The sequence below is a fragment of the Musa acuminata genome, chromosome BXJ2-10, assembly GCF_036884655.1.
Source record: "Musa acuminata AAA Group cultivar baxijiao chromosome BXJ2-10, Cavendish_Baxijiao_AAA, whole genome shotgun sequence".
Lineage (NCBI taxonomy): Eukaryota > Viridiplantae > Streptophyta > Magnoliopsida > Zingiberales > Musaceae > Musa > Musa acuminata.
In genome coordinates this window covers 31,352,682-31,365,173 of record NC_088347.1, presented here as the reverse complement: position 1 = coordinate 31,365,173, position 12,492 = coordinate 31,352,682, and the positions used below count along the sequence as shown (strand labels likewise).

General features: G+C 39.4%; 2 protein-coding genes and 1 non-coding gene across 5 annotated transcripts; 2 read left to right on the top strand and 1 right to left on the bottom strand.

The window, feature by feature from the left end:
- Window positions 1-449: 449 nt before the first annotated feature.
- TRNAK-UUU (transfer RNA lysine (anticodon UUU)) lies at window positions 450-522 on the bottom strand. Its single transcript has one exon. It is a non-coding gene; the product is annotated as a tRNA-Lys (tRNA).
- Window positions 523-697: 175 nt separating this feature from the next.
- Window positions 698-5,442, top strand: LOC103969835 (ruBisCO large subunit-binding protein subunit alpha). Its single transcript, XM_009383477.3, has 9 exons — window positions 698-825; window positions 927-1,101; window positions 1,803-1,924; window positions 2,012-2,219; window positions 2,298-2,443; window positions 2,511-2,817; window positions 3,636-3,886; window positions 4,165-4,365; window positions 4,838-5,442. Exons 1-9 carry the CDS (start codon window positions 769-771, stop codon window positions 5,123-5,125), a joined length of 1,755 nt encoding a protein of 584 aa, XP_009381752.2. The 5' UTR covers window positions 698-768; the 3' UTR covers window positions 5,126-5,442.
- A 615-nt stretch (window positions 5,443-6,057) lies between these two features.
- LOC135625153 (protein SUPPRESSOR OF FRI 4-like) lies at window positions 6,058-12,336 on the top strand. 3 transcript variants are annotated; one of them, XM_065129534.1, is made up of 7 exons: window positions 6,058-6,448; window positions 7,225-7,322; window positions 8,695-8,821; window positions 8,954-9,378; window positions 10,694-10,851; window positions 10,965-11,018; window positions 11,798-12,336. In XM_065129534.1, exons 1-7 carry the CDS (start codon window positions 6,258-6,260, stop codon window positions 11,867-11,869), a joined length of 1,125 nt encoding a protein of 374 aa, XP_064985606.1. In that variant the 5' UTR covers window positions 6,058-6,257; the 3' UTR covers window positions 11,870-12,336. The 3 variants fall into 3 exon arrangements, 2 of the variants coding, with proteins under 2 accessions (XP_064985606.1, XP_064985605.1); XR_010491918.1 differs by having other exon boundaries at window positions 6,124-6,448; window positions 10,965-11,659; XM_065129533.1 differs by having other exon boundaries at window positions 6,124-6,448; window positions 10,965-12,336.
- The last annotated feature ends 156 nt before the right edge of the window (window positions 12,337-12,492 follow it).

Below are 12,492 nucleotides of genomic sequence, written 5' to 3'. Positions count from 1 at the left end.
GATTCACTTAAGAGAATTACAGTCACTCGGCCTCTTCCAACATCACTCTCGTAACAAGGGAGAATATTTCCTTGGTTTTGGGCTATGGTAATGCTGTCTTGTTTCTCCATCTCCTGCTGCGGCTGCTGAGAATTATAGTCACCTTAGTTTCTTTTTCTTTTTTTTTATTTGATGTCTTTTTTCTCTTATATCCTATATGCCCATCACGATTGTTCATCATCTCTATTCTATATGTCCTTTTTTTATCTTGTTGCGAGGGTCTTATTTCATTTCGTTTGGTTGACTCTATCATGAGATTTCATTGTCAAAGAGATTAAGAAGAGAAGAAATAGAGAAAAGACCGATGAATATTTACAAAAAAAATAAATACATCAAATAAGAAAATAAAAAAAAAACCTTTAAAGAAAGTCAGAGAAGAAGAATAATACGGGAAACAAAACAATAATAGACGCCGTCTGTGGGAATCGAACCCACGACCACGTGGTTAAAAGCCACGCGCTCTACCGGCTGAGCTAAGACGGCGTTATTAGTGGTTGTACTTTAATTTATAGAAATGGTAAACTATGGCCAGAGAACACAACTAAAAAGGATACAGATCGTCGTGCTTGATTTCGACGGAGCAACAGCGAAACCCCCTTCCGCTAGATCAAAGAAAGCCGTGCATCGGACGGACGAAATTAATCGATCATGTACAGAACGAAAGCCGCCTTCCGCTACAAGTAAAACCCCAATCCTGCAATAAACCCTCGCCTCCCTTTCCCTCCACGGATGTCGACTTTCTCCTCATCTTCGACCCTCTTCTCCCCCAAACCCCCCCCTCTTTCTGTGAGATTCTTCGTGTTCTCTTCTCCATGCTCCCTTTCTCGTTATAGAATTTCTTTTTTTCTTGACTTTGCTTGAAAATTTCTCGTTGGTTCTCCTTGCAGAGAATTTCGGACCTCACAAGGGTTCATTTTTTGTCCAAAAATACGTCCTTTCGGAGGAATTTCGTCGTAAGGGCGGGCCCGAAAAGGATAAGTTTCGACAAGGATTGCAGAAGGGCGTTGGTCGCCGGGATCGATAAGCTCGCCGATGCTGTTTCTGTTACCTTGGGACCCAGAGGTATTGCTTCTGGTTCTTGCAGATTGTCCCCTGAATCCTCTCGAATGCGGTTTTCCGTTGTCATGTAGCAGCTTCTCGTGTGTTTTCTGGATTTTGGTCGGCCTTCTAGATATGTGTTGCACTGCCTTCGTGTTTTTCCTTGATTTCGTTCCTTGTGGATTTGGTCGATTGCTTGTTGTTTTGTACCTGCCCGTAGGAATGGTTTTTCCTAGACTTGGGGGGAATTTTTTTGGATAAAATTAATCTCCATGATTTTTATTCGCATTTTGAACTTTAATATTGGAACTCATATACATGGCATTATGTCAGATGTAGATCTTGATGGCTGTTTTTTCGACCAATATGCATAATGTATATTTTGTAGTAACTTCTGCTGCAATCTAATTGTGCAAAGCGATGCATATGTGGGTACAAATTTGGTAGTCACTTCACTTCGGTAAAAGTAGCTATCTATCAATTCTATTGGCAACTTATCATGCAGCATCCACTTGGTGTCTGATAGAGTACAGAACTGCGACAACCCTAGTTCATAGTCTAGTTCTGTCATTTCTCTTTTATCATCAGAATACCTAGATAAGCTGACTTCCTGACTCCTGAGTCTTGCTTATGCATACTAAAACCTGTTGTTCCAAAATGGTCTCTTCTAGAAAGATATGATTACTATTGGCAAAGAATCAAATGGTTTGAGGGCATACATGCAGGGCGTAATGTTGTTCTTGATGAGTCAGAAGTTCCAAAAGTAATAAATGATGGCGTCACAATTGCTCGGGCCATTGAACTTTCGGATGGAATTGAAAATGCTGGTGCCATGTTAATCCAAGAGGTCATATATTTGCTCAGGTCTAAGTACTTTCTATGGGCTTGAATTTTTTTGAGGTTGTTTTATCATCAACTGAACCATCTGAAACAGGTGGCATGCAAGACTAATGACTCTGCTGGTGATGGCACCACAACAGCAATTGTTTTGGCTCGAGAAATCATCAAGTTGGGCATGTTGGCCGTGGTGTCTGGGGCTAACCCAGTTTCTTTAAAGAAAGGTATTGATAAAACAGTTCATGAACTAATCCAAGTTTTGAGGAGTGAATGCATTCCTGTAAATGGAAGGGAGGATATAAAAGGTAACTTTTTGTTTGTCTGAATTTCTTTAGGCAGGGGTCCCTAATATTAACTTCTTAAGTAGACTTCTCTGTATTCAGCTGTAGCTGCAATATCTGCTGGAAATGATGACTTCATCGGAGATCTTATGGCCACTGCTATAGGAAAAATTGGTCCTGATGGAGTAATTTTAATCGAGTCATCAACATCTTTTGATACGACAATCGAAGTTCAGGAAGGAATGAAGGTAATTGAATAACCTCATAGTTTTTTTCTTGATTTACATGCCATTAAATTCTACTTAATCTTTGCAGATAGACAAGGGTTATATGTCACCACACTTCATAACAAACCAGGATAAATCAATTGTTGAGTTTGAGAATGCTAAAGTTCTTGTAACCGATCAAAAGGTGACTAATGTGAGAGACATCGTGCCACTGTTGGAGAAAGCCACTCAACTTCGTGTTCCGTTGCTAATTATTGCTGAAGACATCTCAAGTGAAGTGCTCGCAACATTGGTCCTTAACAAACTTCAAGGCATATTAAATGTTGCGGCCATCAAATGCCCTGGATTTGGGGAAGGCAAGAAGGCCCCCCTGCAAGATATTGCTCTCATGACAGGTTAGCATCTATACAGGTTCTCTATTTTATTGTTTGAACTAGGGTTTTGAATACCGGTCCGTATCAGCGTACCGAGCTCTGCTCGGTACGACATGTATCGGTATATACCGTCGGTATGCTTGTGCGTACCAATGGTACACCCTAAAACCTTAAAAATACCTTCACCTACCACGTTAGGGCATACCAATCGGTATGTCTCGGTAACGGTCGAAATCCGGGGTGGTACCGATCGGTACACCTCGGTATCGGTTAAAACATTGGTACTGCCCGGTAGAGGATGGTCTGCGTACCAGTATCCTCTCGGACCGGGACATACCGCCCGTACCGAGTGGTACACATCGAAAATTGAGAACCCTTGTTTGAACAATGCATATTTTTTTTGTTAATTTCAAATGCAGAGAAGTATAGATGGTCAAATATAGAAACAAAGAAGTTGGCATATTTTTTATTTGTGGAGTAATTTCTGACAACTTGGAAGAATGTGCAGTTTTTTATTTTTAGGACAAATATGGAACTTGTTTAGCTAGAATCATCATTGATGGACCAATTGTTTGCTATATTGGCTTTGGTAAATATTGAAGATGTTGATTGACATTCACTGTCCATTAGAAATTTTTTAACTATTAAATGTACCTTGCCTGTGGTGTGGATTTGAATTAGTTTGTTGCTTCTTGCCATTGTCTTATATATTGCCATTATTTTTGTTTGTTTTGTTCACTGTGGTTATGTGATTGTCCAACTGGTATTGCATGATACCAGGCCTCATGAGATGTTCAAAGTTTAGATCTTACTTCTGCTTATATGTTTGCAAAAGACAGGTGCAGATTTTCTTGCTAGTGACCTAGGCTTGATGCTTCGAGATGTAACTTCAGACCAGCTAGGTATCGCACGGAAGGTGACTATAACAAGTAATTCAACAACGATTGTTGCTGATCCATCTATGAAAGCTGAGATACAGGCAAGAATTTCACAGATAAAGAAAGATCTGACTGAAGTAGATAGCTCCTACCTACGAAAGAAGCTGTCTGAGAGGATAGCAAAACTTTCAAGTGGCTTTGCTGTCATCAAGGTATGCTGTTTCTTTTCAACTTAAAGACTCCGAGTGTGACATGGAGAACATAATTACGCCATATGTTGTCTTTCAAAATCAGCAATTTGCGACCATCTAAATATATCTGGTGAGCTAAAAAGAAAACTCTAGCCAGCTCTAGGTCTCGATTGATACCTTCTGGTATATGTCCATGCCAAACATGGCACCATGAACCTATTAAGAGACTTCAATTTTAGCTGTAGTGATGCTTGTTAGGCTGTTGCTGTATATTCTGAAGAAATGCAAATGATGTTCAGGTAGGGGGGTTAACTGAAGCTGAACTCGAGGACAGGAAACTTAGAATGGAGGATGCAAAGAATGCAACTTTTGCTGCCATGGATGAGGGTATAGCACCAGGAGGCGGGGCAACATACGTGCAATTATCAAAGCATATTTCCACCATATCGGATCTGTTTGAAGACCCAGAAGAGAAGATTGGTGCTGAGATTGTTGGAAAGGTCTGGTTCTTGTTTCTTAATTCTGCGGTATCTCCTGTTTTCATTTGCTAAAGGTATTTGGCTTGAGGAATAATTCAGCCAATGTTTCATGAGTCTGCAGCATCTTCTGCTATGTCGTCTTCCTATAAAGTGATAATTTAGACCTTCACTTCTGCTATACTTGCTGAATCATCTACTGCATAGACCAGAAAAATGTAAATATAGGTTGTTACCAAGGAAGTTCACTTTGCAATTTTAAAGAAATAAATATGTAAATGTGGCTGAAACTTTGACAGGTTTTTAGAAAGTTTTATGTCAAGCATCAAATGTCTAGTTTATATAAGAGTCTTTGGTTTTATCACATCACTGAGAGTGATTCATATTTGCTCTCTCAACTCATAACATTAAATGTTTATGCTTTAACAAAAATTATCATAGTATTCCTTGGAAAGGAATCATCCTTCTAACCGAAATGTATTCAATGAACTTTCAGGCACTTCTTGTACCGGCTTATTTGATAGCCCAAAATGCAGGGGTCGACGGTTCCATTGTGGTGGAAAAACTTCTTGATAGCGATTGGAGAAATGGTTACAATGCAATGACCAATGAGTTTGAGGATCTTCTTAAATCAGGTGTGGTGGATCCATGCAGAGTTTCGAGATGTGCTCTTCAGAACGCTGCATCGGTAGCTGGAGTTGTGCTATTGTCCCAAGCTGCCATGGTTGACAAAAGAAGAAAGCCCAAGCCTGCTGTTCCTCTGGTTCCTGGAATTTCTCCGTAGCTGCAGAGCGGTCTGAAACCGAGAGGCAGCTCCTGAACCGGTCGAAGGCTGCAGTTCCTTTCCGCCATAACGACAACTTGCTGCTTTTTAAGAGCACAACAATAGTGTCGAAAACATGCCTAGTCCAGTAGCAAGCCCTCCAATGTTCTTGCTGCGTCTCAAATGGCTCCGGCTTAGGCACGGTTGCTATTATTATTATTACTTTTTAGGCATAATTTAGATTGCTGATGAGGCCCGTGTTAACTGTTCTTGGTATGTATTTATGTATTACTATGCTGCTAAATTTCCTGATGGAAAACCATTATCTTCTGTTAAAAGTTAGCAATCTTTATACGGAACCATTTTTTTAGGCGTAATTTAGATCGCTCAAGTTAGCAATCATTTACATTCTACACACGAGACTGCGCCTGAATGGACAAAGGACTACCGTCTCATCTCAGCTCATCCTCGAGTTCTGCGATACCATAAACCCCATACGGATGCAGACTCATCCCACCCGAATGCACAGGTTTCCGCGGCAAAACAATGTTCTTTGTCCTTCTATCTCCCGCCGATCATACGTTTCGCTTCACGACCAAATTGCAGACGATAATCTAATCAAGACTTCCCAAACAAAATTTGTCACCACTACGAACTGCAAGGAATCCGTGCAAACCCCAGCAGACCGCCAACAATCGACATGAAACAGTGAAGAAACCAAGTCTCTTTCGTACCCCAGAAATTTCCACTGCTTGCCGCAGAATCAAAATCTTACCACGAAGCCGAAGCTATAAGGATCAAAGAAGAGACGGAGAGACAGAGATCGGCCTGGAGACCCAAGTCTTGCGGGGCGCGAATCCGCGAAGAAAAAGGTTTCCGCCGGGTTGTACGAAACGTTACCAGATCCGCATCAACATCGGATTCGGATGTTCACATATCTCAAAGCAAGAAGGGCGGGATCCTACCGCAGAAAACTAGTATGCCGCCGCGTTTTCCCTAATTTAGTCACATTGCGGACTGTCATTGCCTCTCCCTCCCTTTTAGTTTCTCTCTGATCTGCCGGTTCCAAAACCCTATTCTCCGAAAGCTCCGGCACCGATCGAAGAGGAGAGAGAGAGAGAGAGAGAGGGAGAGAGACTTAAGGGCCACGGCGATGGGGAAGAAGAAGAAGCGCCCTTCGAAGGTGTGGTGCTACTACTGCGATCGGGAGTTCGACGATGAGAAGATCCTTGTCCAGCACCAGAAGGCCAAGCACTTCAAGTGTCATGTCTGCCACAAGAAGCTCTCCACCGCTGGCGGCATGGCCATCCACGTCCTCCAGGTCCACAAGGAGACCGTCACCAAGTACCCCCTCCTCCTCCAATCCCGCAACCTCTTCTAAAAACCCTAAACCTTTTCTTAATCGATATCACTATGCTCGCATAGTCTTGTTTTCTGCATACGATGGCGAACTCGATTTATGCCCCCGATCTATGGCTAATGAATGGTATCTGGGTTATTGATCCTCTTTGATGTCGAATGATTTTGTAGTTGTTGTCATCGTTTTCTTTTCTTGTTTTTTTGGGATCAAATCCTGATGAGAGAAATTCCATTTTCCTCTGTGCCTTTTAGTTGATAACTATAATCCTGATGAATCAGTGGTGTTTTTCGGAAATATAGGATTCACGTTATTTTGATAATATTTTTTCATGATCGTCGAACCCAAAAAAGAGATTGGATGAACCGTTTGTAATTAGGATTCAATCCATTGACCATCTCAGTTCCCTTAGATGCATGCCTGTTAAACTTTTCTCTGCCATTATGATTTTTTTTGTTTTGTTTATTAAACCTAGATTCAGAATAGATGAATTTTATGCTTTCTGCACGTGAATTGGTCTTGTTGACTGACCAGACCTTATGATTGATCTTGAACAACAATTGAGGATCATAACTTTAGTGTATTAGGTTACTAGTTCGTTTCTAATGTGTGTTCTATACTATAGATCATGATAAGCGTGTTTCTTGGTTGTCTCACCAGTGGATCTCTGTCATTTTATTGAGTCTTTTTCATTGTGTGAATTACATTTTCATCCCTGCGTTCTTCTTGGTTGGTACTCTGAATTTCAATTGTCTTCATTCAGAGTTCCCAATGCTAAGCCTGACAGAGAATCAACGGAGATTGAGATTTACGGAATGCAAGGAATTCCTCCTGATATCTTAGCAGCACACTATGGAGAGGGTAATATTATTAAATGTTCAAATAAGTGTAGATATTTTCTTTTTTTATATATTTTATATAGTGTTTTTAATTTGTTCTAACATGTAATATCTGTCGATGCCATTTGGGTGTTTAAAAAATTTATGTGTTCATTATCCTCACTATGTGGGTTTTATGTTGATTTGCCATTTTCTTGACATTAAGGCTTTTAAATGCTGTATCTCTCATCTTGTATATACTAGAGACTCTCTTCATAGAACTTGCTATGATCAGTTGCATAGCGGATAACGACCAAAAAGAGGAGCTAAGAATTAGGAACCTGCAGGTCCCTTAGTTCAGAAATTTAGTTGTACTCTTCTTTTCAGCTTGAAAATGGTGATCCCTTCTATTTCCTGAGGAATTTTCTTGGCTGTTTGCTTCTGCTGAAATAAATTTGATGGGCTTTCTTTGCAAGCTGTCTCGCTCTATACTGTTCAGGCTTGCAGATTATTTTTTCCCTGTATAATAAGCTGAATTTTAGACTTTTTTTTCTTGTTACAGGATAGTAAGAATCTATCACTTGGATTGCACTTGTTTGTGTGATCTATAGGTGATCTTCATTTTCACTCAACATTTGACCGTTTGGATTTCTGTCCATTGATGTTGCTCAAGTCTCAGAGCTTACTGTTTTTGGCAAACATTGATTTATATCAATTGCCCTACATAACTCCAGAATTGTATCATTTGGATCTGTTGAGATCACCATTATCTTTTGCGGATAATATATTTCTCTTTGTACCACGATCTTCTTTAAATAATATTGCTGTCTTTTGAAACTATAAATACTTTTAATAAGATACAAAGCCTTGCACTCCGAAACCATTAATACTTCGAATATCTAAGTCTTTCTCTCTGAAACCATCTACAATTTAGATATGATAGAGTGTTGCTCGACCAAATCAACCCTTGATTAGGCTATGCAAAAATGAGATTGCATATTTTAGAGTCACCTGCTGGGATGTGCTTTGGCTAGGGTAACATTGGAATACGTATTTTGTCATGTCCCCCAGCATGTGCTTGCAGGACATGATGTAATGGAAACATGTGAGCCCTTGTCTGGAAATAATCCATTATCTGTAGATAATCCAAATGATGTGATTGTCGGATGACATAATTTTATCAATTGAAAGTAATGCTTTTGCTAAATAACTCTTACTTTCCTGTTACATGAGGTATTAAACTTTACAGAGGAAAAATCAAATGACTCAATCTTGTTTAACTCAAGCATATCTAAGTATACCATTAATATATGTCCATAGGCACAGATGTGTGTGTCATTTTCCATCTTTGGGGTGCATGTTTTTTAGTGATGCACAATGTTGCCTCAATCATTCTTTATAAAATTTTGGTGCAGATGAAGAGGCACCAGTAAAGACAGCCAAACTGGAAGTTGCATCCACTGGGCTCGTTGGTGGAGTGGTTCCTGGTCCAGTGGGGGTCAGATTTCCTCCCTCATCAGCATATGGTGCAGTTCCACCAGCGTACGTCACTGTTGCTTTGTTGGTTATACGGAGAAGAGTTATCATCTTGGGATTTTTGTGCTTCTTAATAATGCCACTTCTAATTTATTCATATATCACATTCTCTCTCATGATATATTTCTTTTTAATCAGATACAATCCTGCAATTCCGGTGATGCCTCCAACATGGCCTATTCCAGCTGCTCGACCGCAGCCTTGGTTTCGATCGCCAATGGCTGTTCCAGTTCCTCCTGCACCTGTTTTGGCACCACAACAGCCATTATTTCCTGTCCAGAATGTTACAAGTCCCATGACCTCCACTTCTGCCCCTGGACTTCAATCACCACTTCAAACTGGTCCACCTGGCCTGCCCTCATCTGCACCACCTGTAATATCCCAACCACTATTTCCGATCAGCAGTCCAGCTGGTGCACCTCCTCAGAGTTCTCCATTTTTGGCAACATCTTCACCTGCAATCGTTTCGTCAAGTTCCCCAACAATGTTCAAAGGTGTAGCTGATGCAAAGTCTGTTTTAAATACTACCCTAGCAAGTGGTTATGTGGCTCCAAATGTTCCAGGTGCATTTTTTCACGTTGTAGTTTTGAGTTTGATAATGCCTGATTACTTTTCTAGAATCTTTTACAACATATGGTACTTATTTAAATATGTGCCACATGTGAAGATATTGCCCTAAAATGCAGATAGACCTAATTAGTTATATGTTTCTTCTAAATATTCCTCATTGGAAGCAATAAGAGGAGTTTCTTAATGATGAATGATATGTATGACACCTAGATTGTTTTTTACCTACTTATCCATTATGTTTTCTCAACGTGTCTTTAAATAAAATAGCAATAGTTTTCTAAAGAATAAAACTTCATTTGCATTTGAATTAGCTTCTGAAGCTAGCAAATTATCCTTATGAAGGAGATGATAATTGAAGTTTGTATGTCAAACCATTTAAATTTTTTTTGCTTTTTTTAGCAAATGGAAGCATATTCTTGAGGTGAAGTAGGACATTTTGCTGATAAAATTTAGCCAAAAAGTTCATAAAAGGAGTAAAAATAGAAAACACCAGAAGTATCTCCCAAACGTTAGATGATTCGTCATCCATATTAGATTGAGACCCTTAGGAATTGTGAAGGTATCCTTGTCATGAGGGCACATTTCATCTGACCTAGTCCTCACGAAGTCTTGAATGATGGAACTTCCAAATCTTCATTTAGATTTAAGGGTATGCATCCACTTATATTGAGTTTGCTCCAAAAGGATATATATTGTTGATATGGGAAACAACCTGTACAGTTTGAAACCAGTACTTGGTGGTTCTGTAAAGACATAAGCATTTGGAATTGGCAAAGCTTGTAGTGATAAAATGTAACATCTCTAATCACTGAAGTCGGAGCAAATTATGTGGAGCTTAGATATATTGCTCTTTTTGCTCATTGTCCGAGTTACTACTTCAAAAGTATAGTTCCTTTGTCAGACTAATTGATTCTCATCTTTTAATACCGAAAGCCTGGATTTCCTTTTAGCCTGGATTCCTTGATATTGTTTCTTTTGCTCATCAGATTATGAAATGAATGGTTGCGTTTTTATCATCTTTGTGAGAAGAATGAATAGTTAAAGGGAAGTAATTTTTCTGGAGTAGTTGTCATACCCTTTCCACCGATTGAACTATTTTGCATTCATGTTGTACCTTGAACCTATGCCAGCAAGATCTAATGACACTACTAAAACTTTTGCAGTTCTGTATATTGTATATATGAACCTTACCTAGAAGGGAAAAGCCTAGGTTGATATATTGAATATATATACTCCAAAATTATTTGGAATTATGTCAGGCTACATCATCTCTTAGACTAAGTAAATGCTCTGTCCTATCTTTTTCAGGTGGTACATCATATGCAAACTCACATATGTATGCATCTGGTCCAAACACTGAGAATCCTTCAATTGGACCTCCGCCTGTAATATCCAACAAGCCACCTCCTTCCCATCCTACCACAAATGAGGTCTACTTGTTATGGGATGATGAAGCAATGTCAATGGTGTGTTTTCTAATCCTAGCATTTGTTGTTTTTTTTTTGGGTTGGACCTTTTTCTTCACGTTTTGTTACTGAAGACCTCTCTCTTTTATTGTCCATGGCTCCATATCATGCAGGAGGAAAGAAGAATTTCTCTAGCAACATATCAGGTGCATGATGAAACTAGCCAGGTAAGTTGTTACCACCTTTTATTTACTCATTCAAATGGATATGCAACTTGGTTGCAAATCCGGATAGGTAGGAGAAAAGGAAAGAAATAATTTCAGATCTCTTGTGCTATATTTTAATGTAGTTAATATTTGATTACTCCTTCTGAATGTTTATAATATAGTATATTGTGGAATAAGTGCATTTGTGGCTCTTCTGAGTTTTACAACTAGGCCTTCTATCCAATTAATTTGAAGTTATGACGCTTTGGTTGTTGGGAAAATGGATATTCTTCTTAATCATTTTTGAGGGGGTGTGTTGGGGGGTAGGGGAGGATATCCAAGTTATGACACTTGGATATTCTTCCAAGTAGGTATTTACATTGTTTTTGCTGCTAGTTAGTGCTACAAATCTGATGAGTTTGTGCTGCAAATGACTCGATGGTTCTCTCAACCTAGCATCAGGCCCATGCAAAAATGTATGTATTGTGTTCTGATTAAGTTTTGAGTTTATTTTTACATGGTAATTATTCTCCCTATTGCTTCTTAATGAGTGTTGGGCTTTGAGTGGAACCTGAATATATGCCAGCAGGCTTTTACCAATCAATACGTAGCATTTCTTGTTATCTGTTTTTGATCACAGTGTGGGACCAGAGTTGATACAGGTCAGCTTTCATTCAGAAGCAAGTTTGCTACCTCTTGTGCAGTTGGATAAATTATGCATGAAAGAGTAACAATTATCTTCTGGATGAGCAGTATTAGTTGATCTGATTTATTTTGTTCTTGTGGTGTGTTAAAAACAGATGAACTCCATTGATGCAGCCATAGACAGAAGGATATCCGAGAGCCGGCTTGCTGGCCGTATGCCATTCTAGTATCCGGCAGGCATGCTGGAAGTGAAGTCGGAAGGACTCGATGATCATCAAGGAGCAGTTTCTTTTGGAATTATGCAGTGGTAAATCGATAGTGACAATACTTGAGAAGCCTGGTTGAGTTTGTTATTGCAGCAGTGGGTGGGTCGTGCAATCGGAGATGGTAGACCATTTTATGGGGTGAACTTGACAAATTGGCTGTCAAGGTTGCTAAACAGTCGTGTTGGGTTCCAAGTAGGGTGATCCAATCTTAATGTAATTTATTTTACAATCATTATAATCTGATTGTCTTGTCATAAAAAACCGTGGATTAGACAATTCGAATGGTGTATTGGGAGGAAATCGAATGGGTAGCGACCCGATGCTAATCTGGTGGTGGTGGTTTGTGATTACACTTTAACCCTATGTATGTGGAATTCCTCTGTATGCAAATGCACAAATGATAAAAGAGTAATGTTGGACCTTTTCCATGTTATAAATCTTGAATACTCTGTCAAGCATTTTGTTCACTTCATCCTGATCAGCACACTAATTTTCTCTTTTCATCTTTCTTCTCCTTAGCATAAAAACTCTGCTGCAAGTTTTTCCTTTGATTGTACATATCTTTTTGAGTAATCTAGTGCATC